The 24,872-nt window shown below is 36.6% G+C and overlaps 1 protein-coding gene across 8 annotated transcripts in view; it reads left to right on the top strand.

Moving 5' to 3' along the window:
• PPP1R12B (protein phosphatase 1 regulatory subunit 12B) overlaps positions 1-24,872 on the top strand; it is a 243,147-nt gene that overhangs the window by 153,862 nt on the left and 64,413 nt on the right. For 7 of the 8 annotated variants that reach the window (XM_051998636.1, XM_051998633.1, XM_051998634.1 and 4 more), the window contains 4 exons: positions 2,722-2,928; positions 4,017-4,200; positions 4,294-4,406; positions 7,034-7,075. In XM_051998636.1, coding sequence (XP_051854596.1) covers positions 2,722-2,928; positions 4,017-4,200; positions 4,294-4,406; positions 7,034-7,075 — 546 coding nt within the window. The remainder of the gene's footprint in view (positions 1-2,721; positions 2,929-4,016; positions 4,201-4,293; positions 4,407-7,033; positions 7,076-24,872) is intronic. The other variant, XM_051998632.1, reaches the window with a different exon arrangement.

Genomic DNA, 24,872 nt, shown 5'->3' with positions numbered 1-24,872 from the left:
ATCAATAAGGAGCTGCTGAAGGCTTGTGAGGATAGGAGTAGCATCTTCCAAATATATCCAAGTGTCTTCAGTCTTCAGGGTCCTCCCTCCTTCCCCTCGATCCATCATCCTGGTTTTTCTCTCTTCTTTTTCACAGCCAAACTCCTAGAAAAAGCCATTAATATCCATTGCTTCTGGAGCCACTCTTCTCACTTTCTTCTCACTCCTCTGCAGTTTGACTTTTGAACTACTCATTCAGCTGAAATTTACCTTTTCAAAATTACCCATGATCTCTTACTTGACAAATAGGATGATCTCTTTTTCAGGCCTATCCTTCTTGACCTTTTTGTACCATTTAGCACTGTTGACCACTTTCTTCTCCAGGAGACTTTCTTGGAGCTTTAAAAACTTTTATTACTCTCTTACCTGCCTGACTGCTCTTTCTCATTCTTCTTTTCTGACTTTTTCATATCATATCTTCTGACTGGAAGTGTTGCCTAAGAATTTTTCCTGAGCCCTTTTCTCTCTCTACATCTGCTTGCTTGAAGATCTCATCAGAACCCATCTCTAAGCAGATGATGCTCAGTTCTATATATTCATCCTCTTGAGCTTTGGCCAGTTATCATATTCACCACATCCAAAACAAAACTTCTCTATCTTCACGCCCACTCCTTTCCTCCTCCAAATTTGCCTTTTTCTATCAACTATGCTACAGTTCTGCCAATCTCTCAAGTTCAAAAGTGTTTTGAAATATATAAAATAAAGCACGTCTTATGCTTACTCTTTCCTCTCTTACTTCATATTTCAAAGTGCCAAAAACTTGCCATTTTTACTACTACAACATTCCTCCAATCTTTCCTCTTGTTTCTACTTCCATGACTAGCACTTTGCCTTCCTAATTGATTTTCTTGCCTCAAGTCATTCTTCATTCCACTATAGTCCTCCACAGAACTGCCAGGATAATATTCCCAAACACAAATCTGATCATGTGATGCCCTTCTCAATAAATCCCAATGACTCCCCATTGTTTCTAGGCTAAAATGTACTCTTCTGTTTAGCTTTTAAAGCCCTTCTCAACCTGATCCCAGCCTTTTTCAAGCCTCATGTTATAGGATACCCTAAAAGTCTTGGTGAAGTTATAGTCACTTTAATAATTTAAAACTGCACTAAGATTTTCAGAATATTATTATATTCTATGTATATTGCTTCTCTTTTCATGTGTTACAGTCCAGCCAAATTGACCTTCTGTTTGTTCTGTTTGTTCACATATGGAGTTATCTCCCTTCTTTGTATTTCTGTAATGGCTATCCACTATGCCTGGAATGCTCTATCTTGTTTAATTTTGCCTTTGAAAGAAGAGAATTCCAGTCTTCCTTCAAGACACAGCTTTATCTACACAATGTCTTTCCTATTCCCTCTCTCTTTTAGTGTTCTCCCTCTCAAAGTACCTTGTATTTGTATTTATTTGTATTTTTTGTATTTATTTTCTTTATATTTATTCTTTTTGTAATTATGAGCCTGTTGTTTTCCCCATTAGAATGTAAATGTAAGTAGATAATTGTTTCATTTATTTCCCCAATACCTAGCAAAGTGCCTCTATGTGGTGGGCACTTAACAAATAATTATTGATTAACAAATCTCTGAAGGATGCTGAGTACAGTAGAATAGGTTTTCTTAATCTTTTTACACTCCGTTTCACCTGAGTTTTTTTTTCAAAGTTCTTTTTCCCCTCTTGTTTATTTATTTTTAATACACATTGCTTTATGAATAATGTTGGGAGAGAAAAATCAGATCAAAAGGGGAAAATCATGTGAGAGATTAAAAAAACAGAAAAAAGAAGTGAACATAGCATGTGTCACCCAAGAAATTTTTATGCAACCCTGAGTATATATAAGATATATAAAATAAGTATATAAATGAACATAGCATGTGTCACCCAAGAAATTTTTATGCAACCCTGAGTATATATAAGGTACATAAAATAAATATACAAATCAAACATTTATTGATAATAAATCATAATTTCATGACCCCCATATTCATTTACATGACCCTATATTATGTGAGTTGTGACTCCCAATTTAAAAAGCTTTGCTGTGGAAAGCCCCAATTTGAAATCTTGACCATTTTTCTCTTTTTGGCTTGAGTCTCAATGTTTTTTTCTTTCCTGTGCCTAACTTTCTCTCTGAGAGAAAAGTAAGGCTCCTGCCTCTATTTTATCTTGGCAGCTACAGAGTATCAGTGTCTATTTGATCTTTGGGATTACTCAAGGTATTCTAATGATGGTTCCAAGAGCAACTAACCATGGACCAAGAACCATATGACAGTTTAGAAATAATAGTAATCTGTTTCCTGATAATGAAGGTTGGAAAAACCAAGGTATTGACTCTGCAGAACTGAATGCTTTACAAATTGGTCTTTTTGTTCTCACTTCTAGACCATGTCTCTGGTTTGCCCTTCTCAGATGACTGGCCATCATTATAGGAGCCATTTGTCCTTCTTTGAGAACCTGAGGTTGTTAACTCTAGTAGATTTTTGTTTTTCAATAACCAAAAGCCACCTATCTTTGAGAAAGGACTTTATTTGTGGACTGGAGTTTCACATAGTAACCAAATGTTGGACTCTAAGGATCTGAATTCAGTTTTTACCCTTGCTTTCCACTGGACTATTAAGTTAGGAAAGCTTTGCTTTAAACTCTAACTTTCATCTCCCTGATTCTAAGGTCTATCTCTCTTCTTCCAGGGTGTCACTCTAACTGATCTTCAGGAAGCAGAGAGAACCTTTAGCCGATCCCGGGCAGAAAGGCAATCTCAAGAGCAGCCAAGTGAAAAAACTGAAAGTGGTCTGGAAGGACTTGAGGGTAACAGTGAAAAACAGGAGGCACTTACAGCACTGACGAAAGAAACTGGGGAGAGCCGGCAGCGAGGGAGTAGGAGCTGGGATGAGGAGGTAAACTCATCGTGGCTGATCAGGGCTCTCTTGAAAGGATGGTAACTCCTACACTCTTACAGTGTGCTAGTTTTTACCTAAAAGGGAGAGGAGGTGGAGTAACATTGTTTTTGTGGATAAACTTTTGTACCTACAAGATTTAGCAGGTAATTTAGCAATTATAAACAAATTTCTTCTCTTTGTATTATTCATGCTTCTTGCACAAATGTCCAGCATTCCAAATGAGAGATGCCCCTCACACAATAATAAAATTAGCAAATCCAGGAGTTTAAAGAGCAGCCTTTGCTCCAATGTTCCCAAAAAGTCACTTAGTATAGACATTCTTCATGGATTACTGCTTTCCTACTAAAGTGAAAAGGATAGAAGATTAGGATTGCAAATAACTTTTCCACTTCTTTCTCCAGCTTTGAGTGACTGGACCTGGCCAGTTCTTTTTAGCACTTTGTTTAAAAGCATTCTTCCTTTGTGAAATGTTTCCCATACAGTAGCAGTGGACTTTTTTTCCTCTCTTTCTAGCTGGATCTTCCTATGGCAAAGATTTTATCAAATGAAACAAACACAAAACTATATTCTTTGCCTTATTTATGAGGATAAGAAATAAAATGGTAAAGAAAAAGGAGCGTTGAGAAAAGATTATAGAAACTTAACTCTTGCAAATTGATAGAATACTCAATTGTAACTATTGGGTTCTGGACTTTAGTTCTCATGCATCTGTCTTCATATATTTATTGATCTTTTATTTTTCTAAGTATTAGGTCTCCTAATTTTCCCAATTCAAAATACTATTTTCCTTATCAAGTTCCTTCTTTCACCAAAGGAACCTTTTCTAATAAGGTGGATATAATTTAGTTGTCCCTTACTCTGCTCAGGAAAAAATATTCTTGGACTGCTTTCAACACGGCTTTGATACAAAACATGTGAATTCTGAGATTGTACTTCTTAAGGATAGTTAACAGGCTGATTTTCAGTCTACATAATCTTTCCTTGGTAGCAAGCCTTAGAAAAGCTCATTTGTGGAAATTCTAGTAGGGTTTACTCTTATATGTTGAAAACTGATTTCTAAATCCAATCCTATGTGTTATTTGTAGTCTTCTTATGGACGCCTGAGGGGCCTAACCCAGCAAGATAAACCTACAACACCAGTTTCTCCTTCTGGGTCAAGATCCTCCCTTTCCATTGGATCCCATCTCCTCCGGACAAGTAGGTCCTCAGGCCTGGACTCTGAGAGTTCAGAAACTGCCACAAGCACTGCTAAGGACATGGATAAAAATGGTATGTAGGCCTTTAAAAATAAAGTGAACCTTCTCCAGAATTTGTGGCTGCATGTTCTGGAGGCTTACACTCCCTTTTGTTTTTGGTGGTCAGAGAGTGAAGATCCAGATTTGGACGACCAGTCCTCCAATAAGACATCCATCCGGGAGAGGCGCCGGCCCAAGGAAAGGCGAAGAGGGACGGGCATCAACTTCTGGACAAAGGATGTAAGTGGATATGGTTCTTTGGGAACCTCATGTAAGCTGTTTTCCTTGTTCTCTACAGATTAAATGGTATCTATAACTGAGATGGTATTGTGTTCTGTGATTGGCTTCAATTTGGTGCCACACTTTGACTGGCACATAGAACAATATCCATGAAGAAGGGCAGAATATTGTGCCTCTGAGACTATAAAATTGTAGATGGTCATACTGGGAATTCAGGAGTTAGTGCCACAGGAGGTGTCAGACTCACGTGATATTAGCTGTCCATAGCCTTCTTCCCCTTTGGATATTTTAAAGTAATAGTAACTCAGCTTCATATTGTATTTTAAGATTTTCAAAGTGCTTTCCTTACAACAATACCATGAAATAATAACTTCTGGCTTTTATATATCACTTTGTGCTCTATAAAGTGCTTCCTTCATAACAATACAAAAAGAAAAGGTAGTATACATGTTACTACTTCTATTTTAGGTAAAGAAACCCAAACTCAGAAGGGTTTAAGTCATATAAGTAATAAATATTGGAGCTGCTTCTTACACCTAGATCTTCTAACTTCTAGACTAGTGCTTCTTCCACTAGACCAGACAGCTAAGTGACACAGTGCCAAGGATAGAGCTTTGGGCCTGGAGTCTGAAATACCTGATCTTAAATATGGCCTTAGCTACTTATATGCTTAACCACTGTTTACCTCAGTTTCCTCATCTGTAAAATGGGAATCCTCATAAATAATAATAACTTGTTATTGTGAGGATCAAATGAAATACTACTTTTAAAATGGGATAATTTAAAACATATTTAAGTGCTTTTTCCCTTCTTTATCCCTTGAACTATACACACTCAGCAAACCACATTTATAAATATTGTATTATACTAAATCTAAATATAAGGAAATACTCCATAAGGATGGGAAAAAGGAAAGCAACACAAAAGTGTGAACTCAAATGGAATATAGTAAATTCAGACATTCATAGAATCATAGACTGTTAGAACTGGAAGAAAATTTAGAGATCATCTGGTCCAACCCCCTCAGTTTACAGATGAAGAATCCTAAGATCTCTGAGAAGTGAAATATTTTCCCAACATCACACAGATTGTGGTAGAGTTGGAAGTTAAATTCATACTCTTTAGAACCCTTTACACTCCAGTACTGCTATGATGTATAGATAACCAAGGGAAAAAAAATTAAAAGCATGGATGATTGCAAGTCATTTTGAAAATAGATAAAATAGACCATGTTTAAACACTTTCCTGTCTTGGTCCTGTGGCGTAGCTCAAAACTTCACATAACTGAATGTGAGGGTCATAAAATGATGATATATTATCAATAAATATTTGGTTTGTATATATATTTTATATACTTATATGTGGTATTCTCTTTTCTAAAATATATATGATGGTTCTCTGTGGAAGCAGGTTTCTTGGGGAGGTTTTCTGGAGGCAGCCTTAGTTTTAGTTCATTGTAATAATCACTCCAAATGCAGCCAGCTGGTAAAATCCAAACGTTTATTTTCTCCTTCCAAGTCTTATCTCTTTCCTTGGGCCTGGTTAGCTTTCTTAGAAGCCTATCTCCCTCTTTGGTTCCAAGAGCTCTTGTAGCTTGTCTTTTAGCTCTTCCAGCTTCTGCCTCTAGCTCAACTCCGACTCGTGGCTTCTCGATCTCCAACTGATGCTCCCCTCTCAATCTTTTCAACTGAACTCTCCTGACTGAGCTCAGCTGTTTTTATGCTCTTTTAGAGGTGTAAACTCAAAGGTTGACTCCTCTTCTGAGAGTGGAATTATGGGAGGTGTGAATTTGGATATCTCATACTGAACCCTGAAATCTCCCAAACATGTGAACTAATGTGTGAGCTAATGTGTGAACTCTCAAAGGTGTTAACTTAAGCATTGTTTCTATCAACTCCATTGAGTTATCACTAGGATTCTAACATTTATATGCCTTGGGGTCATGTAAAATCTCTTAGGTGAAAAGTTTAAGGAATGGAGAAAATTTAAGAAGCCCCATGCAGCTGAAGATTCAGCACAAAATATGACCATTCGTGACAGTATAAAATACTCATCCATTATAAGTCATTCTCTTAGTAGAAAATTTTATTTGCTTTGGAACTGTGGTACAGGGGAGAGAGAATTTGACTAGGGAGTCAAAAAACCTGAGCTCTGGCAATCACTACCTCTGAAACTATGAAAATCATGAAGCTTTTGAGCCTCAGTGTCCTCATTTGTAAAAATGAGGATAATTTTATTTGCTCTACCTAATTCACAAGGCTATTGTGAGAAAGTTCTTTATAAGTGATAATACTCATCTAGCTCTTATTCTTTCTAAAGATGATAAAAAGTGAAAAGAGAGGAAAATTGCTTTTCATTTTCAGCAGATAATTTTTGATTGATAAGACTATCTCTTATACAAAATTATTAAAGTGTTCACCTGCAGTTAATATTCCGTAATTTCCAACCCATGATGCCTGTTGAAGGGAAGTAGCAGCATCAAAGCATCACTTGGCAGTCATTTTAATGTTCATCAAGCGACTTCTTACTTGAAACACGGGATTGTGTAAGTGATGGGAGCTCACTTTGTGGCTACCGAGAGTGTGGTGACGGTGACCTCCCTCTCTGTCTTCTCTCTTCCTTTCCAGGGAGATGATGCAGAAGTCACAGAAGACATGAAAGAGTTGTGGGTAAGTGACAGGCTAAGGAGATTTGTTCCTCTAAGGTCAGCCTTCCTCACATGCATGAAATTTTAGTGGAGGGAGCAACAGATCTAATGCAGCTTAGTTAGCCAATGAAAATGTCTAGGTTCCAGCTAACCATCCGTGGGGGGTTGGAAATAATCATTCCACTAAGAGACATTATTTATTAGTTATTCTGTGTTTTTAGGAAGATCTCCAAAGCTATGACCTTGAATTAGTTTTATGTTCTTCAACAGCAGTCTGATAAGACCTGGCTTCTCTCTTTCTCAGAGTTAAGATTGTGGGAAATTCTTTAAACTCTTTGGAAGAAAATAATATGGTCAATTCCTTTTTGTCTGTACTAATAGAGAGGAGGAAGAAACATGGATAATGTAAGGCATCAGATAAGTCTGGAGCTCGTCATACATAATTTTAGAATACAATCAGACACCCAAGAAACAAACCCTTCTGACAATATAGTTAGAGGTCTGGAGATCCCCTAGCTGGTTGGAGGATAGGGAAAACCCGAGCTCATTCTTCATCAACCACAAAGGATAAAAATTTCTGGAGGATAATGGAGAATTAACTGTATTGTTCTTACATTCTTTGGGAAAAAAGGATTTGTATGCTGGCTAAAAGATTTGAAGACTGTCACACAAATTCTTTTTTATGTATATAATGGAGATTTGTTGTTATCCATCTTTGTTGTTTATTTTCACAACCAAATCATAGTCTCAGAAATACTTTAGAATCCCACACAAAAAATCAACAACTGAGTCAACAGGAGCAAATGAAGCAGCAAGTGGAGCAAATGTCCTATCATTTTTATTGCAATATTTTAGCTGAAATTTCCAAAAAGCTACCTCCAGTGCCACCTTCACAACTGAGGTGGCAGTAATATTCTGTACTCAAGAAATAGGACTATGGAAGCAAGCACTGTAAAGTTTCCAATAACCCTTTGGAGCTGTGATGTATCAATGAAAACCACTTTAGGTAAAGGACTTGGGGGTAGGGGAAGGAATGTGGGAGAACAATTGGAAAATTTTGAAGAATGACAGAACTGAATGGCACCGAACTCCCAAGGATGCTAAATCTGTAAAAAAAATTGAGAATGAATTCAGTTTAATTCAGTCAATGAAGGCTTTGGTGTCATGAAACAGATTTTTTTTTCAGTGGCATTCAATTTATTTTTTATTTTTTATTTTTTTACTTCTTGGCATTACAAGATAATATATTATATGTGTTCTAAGATGTCCTGATCTGGAATTCTACTTAGGCAATATTGAGAAAAACTGGCAAAGCAATGCCTTGAGAAGTTTCACTTTAAGTCCATTTATTCAAAACTAAAGAGTATATTTAGTTGATGAAGACAAGTGTCTTCATGGCCTGGAATGAGAGTTACTTGACAACCTGAAAAAGAATCCAGTTACCCAGTTCCCTGGAGCACCTACCGATGAATCCCAAGTATTTAATCCATATGTCTTTTGAGGGAAGTTCAAATTGATTAGAATATTCTTTCAATTGTTAATCTTTAGGTGTCAGTTTTATGATATGTGAAAATAAACAAGGCCCAGGGCTCAGAAAATTAATTCCTATATATGATGCCAAAGGGGAAACAGTTGTCATGTCAGCCAAGAGAAAAAAAATTCTTTAAATTTTTTTTAAGTCACTATAGATTCACCCTTCTATTTGAGCCCAGTGTGTTCTAGTGAAAACATTAATTATTGGTTCTCCTACTTCTATTATCCTTCCCAGTATTGGTAGGTGTCAGAGCACTCTGTACCAGCCTGCATGCCTGATCACAGACCAATCTAAATTACTACAGTTCTCCAAGAAAAGTGGCTGGCAGCATTTTAAAACTGCTCCCTCTCCCTTAGTGCATGTCCATCCATCAAAGTGGCAGCTCCCCAGCTCTATTCTGTCAGGAAGAAAAACTTGGCATATAGAGTGCCGGACTTGGATGGAAGTGTTCCTTTGGCTGATCAAAATGGGCATTGTTCTTTCCCCTCTGATCTTTTTTTAATTCAATGAAACTATAACTGCTGTTGAGGTGAATGTAATTCTCTTTTCTTGGCCTGCCCTGTGCTGGCTATTGAGATTGCTCATTTTTATTAAAGCCACTGGATGTTGAAATGGGAAGAATGCTGAGCCTGTATCACGTAGTAGGTATTATATAAATGTTTCTCCCTCCCCGACTCCCTTTCTGCATTCAAAACCTTAGTCCTTTGCAGCCAGGCAGGGTTAGGCTCTACACCACCATCCTGTGTACGGAAGAGGGGTTACTTCCAGAAGCTCTTGAGAGAACATTTGCATTAATTTCTGTCTGTAACATCAGAAGCCTTCTTTATAACTTACCTGTATTTCTAATTCATAATTCAGGCCCATTTCTTTTATCTGTGTCTAAAGTATAAACTAATTTATATCTTAGTAGAATATACCATTCTACTGATCATCAGTTCTGTTTAATGTTTATTTGATGTTATAATTTTTCACTTCTGCCCCTTCACCAGAGTCCCTCCGTGGATGACAGTGTTAATGCTTGTTGTTATTAATCAGTTATCTTAACTAGGAATAGGCAGGACTACAGCTAGGTTTTACTTACTGTAAATATTATAATATATTGCAATTGAGAGCTGGGTTTTGTTCAAATTCAGAGAAAGTACATGATTTTCCTTTAAATTTTTCCCCATTTGAAAACCCTTGGACTACTTACTAAAGAAGAATCCATTTGTTCTAGGAAGTATTAACTCAGTGATGAAAACTGTTTTTTATAGTTTTATTGATCACATTAACAATACATACATCACAAGATAGTTTCCATTGGTCAAAACTCTTTCTGTGTCAAATTTGGTAAAATAGAAACTAAATTTAAACTATTAGGAAGAAGATCCTAATCTCAATAATGCATGAAAATATAGGGATAAAACTTTGCTGGTGTTTTTAATGGTTTCTTTGTCAATGCTAATGAAATTTGGATACTTTTTGTATTGTCTATTGTCCTAATATCTAGTGTAGATATGGTCTTTAAAACAGTTTCAGTAGGTAACTGTTTGGATTTTTTAAATACCCCTCTGACCTTTTTTTATTATTATTATTTTAGAAACGTTTGTGCTTGTTCCTCCCCATTTACTCTTTTGGTCATACCATTCCTAGAACCACTGTAGATTGTGTATTTGAATTTCTCACTAGAGGGCACAAGTGCTTAAGAGAAATGATATTGGTGAATGTACCTTTGTACCTTTGGGAACTTGGTGGGGATAAAACTTTTTAGTTTAAAGGATTTGCTGTAAGAAATAGCAGACTTTTTTCTAGCTTACAGATGGTTAGAGTGAGATCACCTGTCCAACCTTTCCCTCTTTATAATTGGGGAAACCAAGCCCAGAACTCAAGTAGCTTCCCTCACTAATGCAGTTCTTCTGTAGCAGAGCCAAAAATAGAAGGCAACAGCGCAGGGAAGGGGATAGAACAGTGGAGGTGGAGTCAGGAAGACAGGTTTTGAGTATTATACCAGGTGCCTATGACTCTGGGCCTTAACTACTTTATGTGCAACATGGGAAAAGTAATAGCACCTATATCATAGGTTTGTTGTAAGGACCAAATGACATGATGTCTATTAAGTACTCTGCAAAGTTTAAAGTGCTCTTGTAAATTGTTACTCAAGTCTCCAGATTTCCAGTCCTTTCTACTCTGCTATCTTTCCCTTTTTATCTAGATATAAGGACAGAGATTCTTTTTTTTTTTTTTTATGCTTTGATCTACATTTATTCTCCATAGTTCTCTCTCTTGATGCAGATATCTATTGGAATTGTCTTGAATCACCACATTGCTTAGAAGAGCAAAGTCCATCACTGTTGATCATTATATAATCTTGCTATTACTGTGTGCAGCGTCCTTCTGGTTGTGCTCACGTCACTCAGTATCGGTTCATGTAAGTCTTTAAGGACACAGATTCTAAACTAGAATTCACACCTATCCTAATCCCTAATAATAGTTGATTTTTTAAATCATCATCACCATCATCATCATCAGAAGAATAGCTATTGTTTATATAGAACTTACTCTGTGCCAGACACTTTGATAAGCACTTTACTAATATTATGTCATTTGTTCCTTGCAATAACCCTAGCAGATACATTGTATAGGAAAAGAAACTGAAGCAGACAGAAGTTAAGTGGCTTACCCTAGATCATACATGCTGAATTTGATCTCATCTTCCTTACTCTAGGTCCAGTACTTTATTCACTGTGTTACTTAGTTGCCTTTAAAAATTATCAGCAATTGGCTATAGATATTTTCTCCCTAAGAATACTCTTCTTGAAAGTCAAATTACCAGGTGTATTTGGTAAATGGGAAAGTCTTCTGGATTGAGATCCATTGGATATGAGTATTTTCTTATGCTTTTTGAGGGAGGTTGGAAATTATATATGTTAAAAACTCATTATCTTCATGTATTAGTTGGGATGCTTATTTCGTATTTTTGGAATTCCTGTTGCTTTTAGACAAATCATTGCAGTCTTGGATCTAGGCATAGTCTTAAAAATCAACATCCTGCCCATAACAGATCAGCTACAAAGGCTCAAAAGAGCCCTTCAGAGGGAACAAATGTATCCCTTTGGCTTATTGCTGGGCTGCTAACATTTCCAAATTAACAAATTATATAAAATGAAGATGTTGGCAAGGAATTTATCTTTTCATTGTTACCTAGGGCATCGGTCCTTTTTTAATTCAAATGAATCCTGTGCTTAAGCTATAAGTTGATCTGGAAAAGACCCTTTAGAAAAAAAATGCATTTCAGAAGAGATGAATACAAAAAAAATATTTAAAATTCAAACTGGATGAAAGAAAAAATCAAAAATAAAATGTGTTTCTAATAAGTAGTTTTGGAGGGGGAAAGTAATATAAATTGAACTGAATTGATCACTAAAATATTTTTGTACAGACAAAATCACCAACAGGGACATTCCTTCCTCTACATAGTATAGGATATTGAACTAATTTTCCTCTAAGACTCTTCTTACTCAGAAGTCTACAAATCAGATGTCAGATTAAACTGGCAACTTAGATTCAGTAGACCTACCTATTTCCTGCTAATTTTTCAGTCCTCTTATTTTACTTCCCAGGCAGAGTAATTTCATAAAACTGACTAAATCATAAGGATAAAAGATAAATATGTTCATGAATTTTCCCTATTGCTTCCCTTCTGCCAACTCTTCTTTAGCCCTTGAATTTGACTCTAAATGAGACTTTTTCTTCTCTGTTTATAATTAGCACCTTCCCCCAAATACTCCCCTCCTCCCATCTTTCTACATCAGCTAAACAACCCTTTGTAACTTTTGACCTTGACATGTTGTGTGGAAACAGGATCCACAAGATCTGTTAATCCTGTCCAAAAGAGACACGAGGATATGAAGGAGCTTCATGTCCCTGATCATTGTTCAGCCCCTGCTGCCTTCTGCTCCACAGACCATGTCCAGACTGCTTTTGAAGTCCAGGAGGGTAGTGAGACTGTGCTCCTGCTGCGTCAGAGGAATTCTATTGATTAAACAGTAGCTGCAAATGTTTTTTAAGTGGTTTCTCTTCTTTGTTCCTCTTGCCATTCCTAATTTATCTTTAGTTCTGTTTCAGCTTAGAACAAGGCTTACTGCCATTTTAATCAAGAAGGTACTTCCTTTGGAAGCCTTATCTCTGTCACCCTTCCCGAGTTGTCTATGCCTCCTAGAGAGCCCGAATGGCAAGTTCTCTTCCATGAACAGTTAAGTAGCCTTTTCTGCCATCATCTCAGACTTCATACCTTTCTTGTATTTCAGTAAGCACTAATTACTTTTTGTTGTTGTTGTTACAAGGGGTTATTCACAAGAAGAAAAAAAAAGAGTAAATCTATATAAAACAGAAGAGTATATAAAGACAGTTATATAATTGGAGCTACATAAAAGGAGTATGTTAACTGTATTAACATGTACCAAACTTGCTAATATCTTCCTTCCCCATGTTTCTTTTTCTATTAGCTGAATAACTGGTGATCATTTTTGTTTTCCCATAAGTAACCCAGTCAATATATATATATATATATTTTTTGCAATACCATCTTCCCTACCTCCCAAGCAAAGTTCTTTGTTCCCACCCAGAAAAAAAAAGAAATCCTTGTTACAAGTATAGTCAAACAAAATTAATTCCCACATTGACCACATCCAAAACTGTGTATTCATTCTCTATACTAGTCTTATCACCTCTCTCTCATTTGTTGGGAATATTTAGATAACTTTATAAAAGTAGAGTACCTGATTCTTCATCTTATCATGTACATGAAAGTATTTGGGATTCCATTGACCTTGATTTTTGATTTCATAAATGTTTTAATAATAACCCATGTTTATATAGACCTTTTAGAATTTATAGAACATTTGCTGTGCAGTAGTCCTATGAGACAAGAGAAACACATACCATCATTCCCATTTAACATATTGGAAAACTAGCTAAGTAGCATGGTACAGTAATAAGATTCTAGAGTCAGAGGACTGTCAGCATGATGTAGGATAAGTTATTTAATTTCCTTTACCTAAGATGAAAAGGTTGTACTAGATGACTTCTGGAACCCCTTCTAGCTGCAGATCTGTAATCCTTAGCAGAGAGGTCAAGGAGCCTTGGCCATGGTTTCTAGCCCCAGGGCTGGCCCTCAGCCCTGGGTCTCCCACCTCTTCCTCAGTCCAGTGCCCTTTCACCTTTCCTACACAGTCTTGCTTATGAAATGGTATATGGAGGAGGCAGAGCAGCGGGTCTTTCTTTTCCATGTTAGGAGTCTGCATTATTTTTCACTGAGTTCTTAACTGACCTGCTTAGAGAGCCCAGAGAAATAATGAGGCCCTCAGGATTCTGCTTTTTCCCAAGATCCTTTTGAGCACATGATCAAGGGGGAAGGTCAGATAGCGAGATTTTTCAGTCTTTTCTCATCTTACCTATGTTACTCTCTCCCACCTTCCCATCTAATCCTAATCTTTCATTCTACAGATGGAAAAATTTAGGTGCATGCAGTGAAATGGCCTACCCAGAGTCAGTGATGGGACTGGGAGTCAAACCCAGGTTTTCTGACTCCAGTAGTGCTCCACACAGTGGTCCAAAAGCTGGGCTTTTCAAAATTGTTTTCCTAAGTCATTGTCCTGTTTGTCTGTAAGCCCTGGAACTTTTGCTGCTGGTCTTCTGAGTCTGGATTCTCTACCTTTTCCTCAGTAGCAGCATTGTCTATAAGTGCCTCTTTCCCCTTAAAGCACACCTAATTATTTCCTAGCAACCCTCTCACTTGAGAAAACATCTTTGCTTGCACTCTTTCTTTTAGGTAAATTCAGGGTCTGTTTTGTATTTGCCTCAGCTTGGTTGCCTAATATGGTAAGGTATGTCCAAGCCACAGCTTTCACTGTTGAGATAGGGAAACAACTTCCCTAAGAAAAAACCGGGGAAGTGAGGTGCTGAGACTTGTTAAGGGAATTGGTTTGTTTGGGTTATTTTTTGGTAACTGTCATGATCATTTTTTTAAGTGCAGACTTTTCTTGCTGGCAAATAGAGGGAAAAGATCATAAAACAATGGCCTTGTTTGCTTTAGTTTTAAACAAATCATTCAGTATGCTCCAGGGAGAGATGAGTCCAGGCTTTCTCCAAAAACAGGACTACTGGGAAAATTTGGAGACATTTGTTAAAATGATCAGACTTCTCATGACGTGCAGAGTAAGAATAGATTTAGTAAGCAATGACTCTTCTGTCCTCCCATAAGCAGCTTCTTGGGGACAACAGAGATTTCCCTTATGTTGGAACCAGTCTGCTTGGGATTTAGGAAGGGACCACAGTGAAGGACGATGAGCATTGGGGCCTGGGGAGGAGAGGGAGGCTGAGAGATGCAGCAGAACAGCTTATTGTGGGGGCAGCTGCAATCTAGCCAGGGGAGAAGGGAGGGAGGCGAACAATCTTATGGGCTTCTTGACTCCACTTTGGCCCAGAAAGGGCATTCCTCGCTCCATAGACTCACTCTGCCTTGGATAGTAAGTTTCTTAAAATACCCCAGCATGTTCTGATTTTCTATATATGGGTCATACTGGTACTTCATTCTAACTATGGGCTCTGTAAACCATTCTAAGAACAAACTATTTAGTGGAAATGTTATCATATATAAACTCTTTCTGTTTGTGTTCTTAATTGCCAAGAGGAATGTTCATTTTTGGTTCATGAATATTTATATAAATGTCCCCAACTTAAATGTATTTTTACAGAAGAAAATAATTTAAAAATATTTTACAGTGTTTTACAGCCTGAACTTGTCTCTCTCACCTTTCATGCCTCATGTCTTGCCAAGCCCTGTTATTTGGATCTTTGAAGACTGCTCCATGTGCCCCCTTCTCAGCTCTGAGGGTGCCACCATCTTGGTACTGACCCCCATTAATCCTGAATTATTGCAGTAATATTCGGATTAGTCTCCCTGCTGCATCTCTCCCCACTTCAGTCCGTCTTCCACTAAGTTGTCAAATTGACCTTCCTAAAGTTCTAATGTGACTATCTCAACATTGTCACATAAGTGTGCATGCACACATGTATGTACACACATACCTCCTCCAGTGGATCTCTATCACACCCAGGATCACCTATAAAATCCTCTGTTGGGTTTTAATAGCCCCCTATAACCTGGCCCTCTCCTCGCCTCCATGTACCTTGTATTCTTCACACAAGACTCCCATCTCCTGACTGTGCATTTTCACTGACTCTCCCCTCCATCCTGTTCTCCCTTCTCATCTTTGCTTCTGGCTTCCCTGGCTTACTTTAGGTCTCAACTAAAATCTCACTTTGTCCTGGAAGCCTTTCTTAAATCCTCTTCATGCTAGCGCCTTCCCTCCGAGACTACCTTCAATTTATCCTGTGTCTTTCTTTGTTGTAATTGTTTATATGTTGTCTCCCCCATCAGACTTGGAAACCCCATGAGTCCCTTGCCTTTCTTTTTTATCCCCAGTGCTTTATCATAGTTATCATATATCAGGCATATAGTGGTTACTTAATAAATACTTCTTCACTTGACTTTGCTAGTATGTCTGCTTGAAGGTACATCCTGCTGACTAAAGGAAAAAATAAAGACATTTTTAAAAGACACTTGAGTAACTTGATAACTTAAGACAGAATTTTAACTATGGATATGATGCTTTCAGCACTAGCTTAGATTTCCAAAATTCTTCCAAATAATGGACATTTTATAAAGGAAAATAACATTTTTGAATGACACTATTAAATAAAACATTCTGAGCTCAAAGAAAATGTTTCATTTAGAACCAGGTCAGTAATATTTCAAAAGTGTTGTACTAGACAGGGCTCTTTTGGTGTATGGTTATCTATGATAACTTTCTTTTATGACAAGTAGAGCAGGAAGAGGACTAGAATTTTATGTGACTTGTTAATGGAAGGGAAGAGAGAAAGGGTTGGACATACTGATTCTAAGATAATTGAAGTTGTTCTGTAAATACTGATAACAAACTAAACAGGAAAGGGAACATGGTAAAAATGATCAATCAATCCCTCTGCCATTCAATATTAGCCCACATGCCCCCTCTGATTATTCCAGTAACTGAACATCTCTCCAATTCTCTCTGCTTACTTAGTTGTGGACAGTTTGGATGAGGGTAGGGTGAAGTTGGCTGTTGAGATGGTTATGTAGCATTTGTTCACACCTGGGAAAACTTTGATGAGTTTTGGTCATGCTATTTGAGGCAAGAAACAATTTCTAAAATTTAGTTTTGTATATATGTGGAAAGGTACTGCTGCTGCTGTTATGTATTCTTTTTGACCCTTTCCTTCATGTCATTTTATCTGAAATCTCTGTTCTGTTTTGGCTCATTATCCTTTGAGAAGAAAGATCAGGAGTGGCTCTCTAGTGCCTCACTATCTGTTTTCTTCCTTCTTCACCCTTCCAAAGACCTCTCTTTTGGGCAGACTGAAACTCCAGGATATTGGCTAGATAAACGAATGATTCTATGAAGTTTTACACTTAAGATTTATAGATCTCTAGAAGGGTACCTGTCAGAAAGCTGTTAATTGTCATCATTCATTGTAATTGTTTGGGTTGTCATTCAAAATCATAAGTCTGAAGGACATTTACTTTGTTAGTTTTGATTTATTTTTTGCTTTGTCAGCTTTCTTTCTCCTGAATGTGAGGATAACTTTCTTAGAGGAGGGAGGGGACACATAAAAAGAGGATGGAATAGATTTTCACTTCTGAACACTTGACTTTCCTGCTGAAATAGACTGTTAGTACATAACTGGAAGTTCCTTGAAGACAGGAAAGCCACCTTCTATTTCTTTGGATCCCCTTTAGCTCTTAAAACCAGACCTTGAACCTACTCAATAAATACTTATTGGCTTAATTTTGACTTGATTTTCTATAGGGAGATTTTGGCAATAAATATTTAATTAAGCACCTGCTATGTGCTAGATACTCTATTAATCGTTGAGCCAAAAATAGACAAAAGACAGAACTTGATCCTCACTAAAAGGAACTGAAAATTGCTATGGTGGAGAAAGGAGTGAGAGCTAGCTGGAGAAATTCATACAAGTGCAACGGGATGGGAGCAGAAGAGATGGCTGTCCTTGGCCCTCTCCTGAAATGGAGCTTCCTCTATGTTCCTCACTTCAGTCTCCATTGTCATAGTGATACAGTCCATTTCAGAAGTGGATTTTGAGCACAAGGCATTTATTTCCTGAAGAAACTAGACCAGACTAGATCCTGTCTAGTAAATAAAGTTCTCTCAGTTGTGAGTTGACAATTTCACAATTACTCCTTTAGGTCACTCTAATGACATTTCGTTCTCTGAAATGACAATGTATTGTTATCTGAGAAATTTATATGTCTTTCCCAAAATACCTGCCTTCAACCTAGAAAGAAGCTTAATTGCTCTTAATCCAATTCTGAACCATTTCCTATGATACTGAGCTAGGAGGCAGAGTTCTGGAGATAGATTTTAATAATATTGATGATGTACTTAATAATCTCAGCAAAAAAATAGGATTAATATTGGGCTTTAGCAACTATCCATTGCTTCTTTATTCTCACTCCCCAAAATGTGTAGTTTTCTCTTAGAAGTAGATCTATCATTTATTTAATACTTTAAGATTTAAAAAACTCTTTATATGTACTATTTTATTTAATATGGAAAACCCCTTGTAAGGTAGATTTAATTATCTCCACTTAAAGATGAGAAATTTGGGGCTCAGAAAATGTAAATGATGTGCTCAGGATCATACAACTAGTAAACATTTGAAGTCAGACTCAAACCCAGGACTTTTTGATTCTAAGTCCAGCTGTATCTACTGGGATATTTCTTTCCATATGGATTTCATAGATTAGAGCAACTTGTAAAATTTAAATATAGACTATAGTTGATAAGGAATGTAATTTATACTGATTCATAAATCTGGTCACCTAGTAATTTTTTTCAAAACATTTCATTGAAAAAAAGCATTTTTATACTGTGTTCCTGTCTTCTTAGAAACATTAGGAATATGGTAGAAAACCAAATTGATTGGGTCTATTAAATGATAGGTTAATTCTCAAATCAGAAGTGATTTTTGTGGTTTTGCCATTTCTAGAGCAAAAGAAAAGTTCTTGGTGTTGTCATGCAATGTTTGATTTTAAACTCAACATATCCAAAATTGGATTCATTATATTTCCTCCAAACTTTCCCCTTTTCCTGACTTCTCTATTACTGTTGAAAGCATCATTGGCTTCCCAGTTCCCCAAGCTTAATAACTGAGTTGTCATCCTCAAATAATTCGTCTTTCTTACTTATCATATCCAAAATGTTCCCAAGATCTCTCATTTTTACCTTCACAATGTCTCTTGTATACATCCCTTTTTCTCCTGTGATACTGCCACCACCTGATACAGGCCTCTTCTCAATCCTGGACTATTTCAATAACCTACTAATAGATAGATTTGCCTGACTTACATTTCTCCTTGATTCACACCATCCTCAGCTCATCTATCAAAGTGATCTGAAATTTTACCTTCTCTCTCTCCCTTCCTTAACTCAGTTAACTCCACTGGCTTTCTATCATCTCCAGGATCAAATATAAAATCCTTGGTTCCTTTTGTGAGGATATTCATTGCAATGCCTTTTCTTGCCTTTCTCATCTTCCTTCTTATACACCCCTTCTCTGCTCCAGGTACCTCTACTTCCTTGCTATTCTCTGAGCTACAAACTCCATATTCCAGCTCTGTATTTTCACTGCCTATCTTCCTAAGTCTAGAATTTTCTCCATCCTTATTTCTACCTCCTGGTTTCCCTGAACTCTTTTAAGCCCTAGTTAAAATTTCATCTTCTGCAAGAACTATTTCCTGATTTCCCTTAACCTGTTGCCTTCCTTATGTTGGTTAGCTCTAATTTATCTTGTATATTTCATGTTTTTATATGTTTGTTTTCAACTTTCAGTTTTTCAACAAACTCCAGAAATTGTTTTCAAAGTTTCTCCATCTTCTATCCCCAATACTTGCTTAGCACAGTGCCCAACACATAGTAGGTCCTTCATAATACTTGCTTTACCCATTCCTTCCAAAAGGAGTGTGAAGTTGGTGGCCAGGTACATCACAAAGGGTGTTAAAAGTGACACAAAAGAATGGCAGTCAGCCATCTATGGAATTTCATTCTCTCTTTATGGCTCATCAGCCATTTATGACTTAGATAGATTTTCTTCAGTTAACAGTATTGTGAGCCTCTTGTTAATTGCATTTTGCTTTGTAGGCTTAGCTCCAATTCCATTTGCCATTTATTGTCTTGCACAAAGGCTTGAGCAGTGCAGACCAGTCATCTTGTTAGATTACAAATTGCCTTATTGGTTGGATTCTGTACTTTAAGCCTCTCCTCCTCCAAACAATTCTTACTCCACAATTCTGCTTTTTCCCATTCTCAAGAACAGGTGATAGACCTGCATTCTTTGCCTGCTTCTATTCTAATATTTGAAAATAACTGAATCACATTTCCCTTGTCCTAGAAGAAGATGTATTTTAAAAGGTCTTTTGGATTAAGATAATGGATAAGACAGTGACATGAAAACCATCATTGGATTCTTATTATCTTTCATTCTGTCCCAGGCCTTGTTCTCTTTCTTTTCTTTTTGTATTTCCTACATTTGGTTATGGAAATTTTTAGATAGGAGACTTTGTTGGAATAAGCAAAATTTTTCCAAGTAACCCCAAATGACCTTAACCCAGGAAGTTTCACCAGAATGCATTAGTGAAACAATTGAACCTAACTTTGGAAAAAATGTTCTTCAGAGATGATACACTTTGAGTTAAGCAGGAATGGTTTGTTAAAAAAAAAAAAAAAAAATCAGGTTTTAGAAGAGTGTTTTCTTTCTCAGGAGAATACCTCCATCTGTTTTTTCCTCCCACACATACCCTTAAAAAAAAAAGAAAGAAAGAAAGCAAATAGCTTTTTGAGCATGGACAAGGCACCGAGGACTCATGGTTCTGATCAGAGATGAATGAACAACTGACTTACTGCTTGGTCTTGAGGAAATCACCTAACCTCTGGACTTCATTAGCCTAAAGTTTCCATTTAAATGTTTTACCCTGTTCCAATTCTTATCATTCTTATTAAGATTGAAATGATATATCTCAGTGAGCCAGAGCCAACTTCTGTTATGTGGATGCTACATGTTCCAGATATGGATGATGAGGCTAATGGTCCCTGGCTTCTACTTATTTAATTTGCATTTTGAAGTGCTTTGAGTTCTTTTGATGAAAGGTGCTTTTGAACTTCAAGAAAGAAATGTGTTTGTGAACAATGATAGCTCCAAACTTCAAAATACTACCCTTGAAATAAAGTCTGCATCTCCAAACAGAAGCCTTACAGGAAATTCAGAGAATAGTTTTCATTTGTTAGATGACATCCATGGTTCTTACATCAGAGGTTGTATGATTAAATATGCTAAAAACTATAGAATCTGGGAATTGAAAGAGGCCTCCAAGATTATCTCATCTTTCTCCTACCTTAAGAAGACTCTCCTCTATAAATTCCCAAATAAATGGACATCTGCTTTCCACTTAACAACTTCAAACAGTGGACAACTTAGAACAGAAACATGAGTTCTGTTCACTCCTCTACATATAGTAAATATACTTCCTGAACCTCATAAATGGTACAGTTTGTTTTGGATATATATTGTCTTAAGAAAACCTCCCAAATTTCCACAAAGAAATAAGTAGGTGCTAGAAGAGAATCTTCAGGCTTCATGGAATTAAAGGCTACATTTTGCCACTCTCTCATTCATTCCTCAGACCTATACACAGAAGATAAGCCAATTTGGTATAAAATGCTTGTGCTAAGAGTAAACCAGTCACATGTTTAGAATTTTATGTCAGAAAGTTCACGTTGTACCCAATATTGGATAACCAACTTTTAAAGGTCCCAAATTTCACCTTTGTCACTTTCTCTTCAACTCACCTATTTCTGTTTAATAGAATTCACATTCTATCCTATTGGCCTTTCCTTTACCAATTCCTTTTTTTTTTTTTAATCTTTCCACCTCATTACACTAAATCCCTGGTAGGATATTTTTCTAGAATTGGAGAAGCAATTCTCTAGAGAGCTGTGTTATAGGCTTGCCTCATATTTTGCCTCCACTGTATCACTGCATTTGGCAATTTTCTTTTTCTTTCATACACACACACACACACACACACACATCAAAAAACCCTGACCTCTGCTTCCTCAAACAGCAAACTTCTCATTGGAATGGTCTATATTCCATTTATAGAAAATGACAATAGAGAATATATATCATGTCTGTTGCCGATTCAAAGATCTTTTTCTTTTTTGTTCTCCTCCCATTTTGCGATTTCACTATATCTGTTCTTTATTAAAGAGCTAAACAAACTTTACAAAGCAGGGATCTTCCTAACTACAGCTAACATTTGGCTTTCATTCGGGTTGTATTTGCTACAGATTCTAGCTATAATCAAGCTGGCTATTTCAACTGCAGAAATAACTGGGATTTATGTAGCATTAGAAATGTTAGATTCTAGTGTGAGAACATAAAAGTATGTTGGAAACAGTGAGTATAGACAGAGGGATACAAATATGTTCTATGAACTTAGGCCACCAAGATAATAGTTATTAATATATTGATTTCCAGGAATTATGTAGGGGAAGGAAAGGTTCAGATTGTAATGAAAATATCTAATACTACACACCATTTTAGTAATGATTTGGGGATTCTTAATTCCCAAGAATCTCATGTCTTTTCTGTCTGAGTTGAATTTCTCAGAATATCCTGGGTAGATTTATTGAAGCTGAGAAGAGAGATCTTTCAATAATTAATTCTAGGAGTAATTAAAAAAAGAATTCATTTCTAGCAATCTTTGTAGATTCCCACCTTTATACTATGGAACAGTGTCCATAAATTCTCATCATGGATTATATGGACAAGAAATACTTGCTAAAATAAGTCACAAATCCTACTGACTGCTATTAATTTGGAACCTGTAGAGAAATAAGTAGCTACCAATAATCACTCTTCTTTTCACCCCTAATATGTCTGACCATCATATGGGGGTTGTTTCCTAGAATCCTAATAGATTATTTTGCAGACAAGAGTGACATCAGGTGTATTAGACTTCAGACCAACTGAAAGGACCCAGGAGTAGGAACTTCAGCCAGCTGATAAAATTGAAAACTCTTCTAGATGCCTCATTGGGCACTTCGATCATTTTCACTGACGGTGGTACGGGGCAGGAGAGAGACATTAGCCACAAAATCTTGGAGCACAGCCCGTTTGTTATAGTATTCTGATGGTTGTATTCCCCATATAGGGAGGGGTAGTAAAACCTCTCCCTTTTGGTGAAGATGATTCCATATAAAGAATCACTGAAGAAAGCACTCATCCAGGCAATGTGCACATTAACCAGGGGGAAGTAGTAGATAGGACCTCCTTCACATTTCAGGGCAGAGGGCTAATTATCCTACTCTGAGTACTACTCTTAGCGGCTTCTAAGGCCCCTGCTATGAGTTTTTGGTGACCCTCAGAATTTCTGATCACCCAAGGGCTATCTTAGAGGAGCTCTTCTCCACCTTTGCTGCCTCTGGAAACAAAACCTTTCAGACTACAGATACATTTTCTATCTATGGGCAGGTTGGGCAACTAGCAGTTTGCCTTCATTAGTGTTGGTGCTGGCACTGGTTCTGCTGGTGGCTGTCTTTCCTTTTGCTCATGCATTTTTGACTAATTTTTTATGCTGTCATGAGGTGAAAAATAATTTATGATAATTTCTTGTTGGATTTCTTTAGTTATTCAATCTAGCATGAATTTTAGGTTTTTGATGGAGTGGGTAGGTAAGAACTAAGCAGTTTGCTTCGGTTCAAGTAGCCATCTTGGCCAGAACCTTTGGGCCTACCACTGAGATATGCTTCCATTAGGTGGTTATAGATGCCTTATTTGTTTTTTGTGTTTGTTTGTTTTTCCTTCTAAGTTTGAAGGATGATGTTTTGACTTGCATCCACAACTTTTATAGAATGTGATTATCAGAAATAACTCATTAAAACAGCTGAACTCATCAAGATAGTAGAGTAGGAAGAAGCATACAGCTCCGCTTTTCCCTCAGCTACTGCAGTAGAGATCCAAGAAGTGTGCCAGACTAGATAGGGGTAGGGAAACCTAAGTATGGGCAAACTTATACCTCATATACTTAGGGTACTCAGTAGAAATCAGTACAGGCAAAGAAGAGGTAGGAAAAGTAGGCGTCTGAACTTCACTTTTTCATCTGAACCAGTCAAACTACAGTAGAACATACAAATATAAAGCTTATATTAGAGAAATATATTCACTTCAGCAGAAAAAAGGGAATGAGAAGAGGGAGAAGACAGAGAGAAGGAAAGGGGGGAAAATAATTGGGAGGTTGATTCAGAGAAGGATTAATCAAAAACAAAATAAACTAAGGTCGGATTGAGGATCATGAAGAGGGGTTAAAAGGGAAAAAATAAATAGTAATAACCTGTAATAACAATAAAGTGGGGAATAAAATCAAGAAAAAGTATAAGAGAATGAAATAGAGGAAAATTATAGCAATCATAACTGAATGTGAATGAGGTGAACTCACTTATAAAATAGAAGAGGCCAGCAACATGGTCAGAAAGCAAAATCCAATAATGTGATATGTACAAAACACACATTTGAAACATAAAAACTCGTACAAAATAAGAAACTAAAAGAAAATTTATTATACCCCAGTTGAATTAAAAAAGGCATGGATAATAGTTACAATCTCAGGAAAGGCAATAGCAAGAAATAATTTAATTAAAAGAGAGAAACCGAAAAACTACATTTTTCTGAAAAACACCATAGATGATGAATTAATTTAACATATTTGCACCAAATGGCATAGCACCTAAATACTTGAAAGAAAAGCTAAACAACTTATGGGGAGAAATAATCAAATTATAACAATGAGCTACTTGAACTTATTCTTTCAGAACTAACAACTCTAAACAAAAAATAAATAAGAAAGAAGTTAAGATCCTGAATAAAATTTTAGAAAATTCAATATTATATATCTCTAGTGATTATTGAATGGAAATAGAAAGGAATATATATATTTCTTGACTCTGCACCTTTACAAAAATTGACCACACATCATAAAACTTTAAAAATTCAGAAAAGTATTGCTATTAAATACCTCATTTCTTGACCACAGTGCAATTAAAATATATATTCAATAAAGAGCCATTGAATTAAAATAGAAGCTGAATAACTTAATCTTACAGAATTAGTTGGTCAAAATAATGGCAGC

The sequence above is a fragment of the Antechinus flavipes genome, chromosome 4 (genome assembly GCF_016432865.1).
Source record: "Antechinus flavipes isolate AdamAnt ecotype Samford, QLD, Australia chromosome 4, AdamAnt_v2, whole genome shotgun sequence".
Lineage (NCBI taxonomy): Eukaryota > Metazoa > Chordata > Mammalia > Dasyuromorphia > Dasyuridae > Antechinus > Antechinus flavipes.
This window is presented reverse-complemented; position numbering and strand designations above follow the sequence as displayed.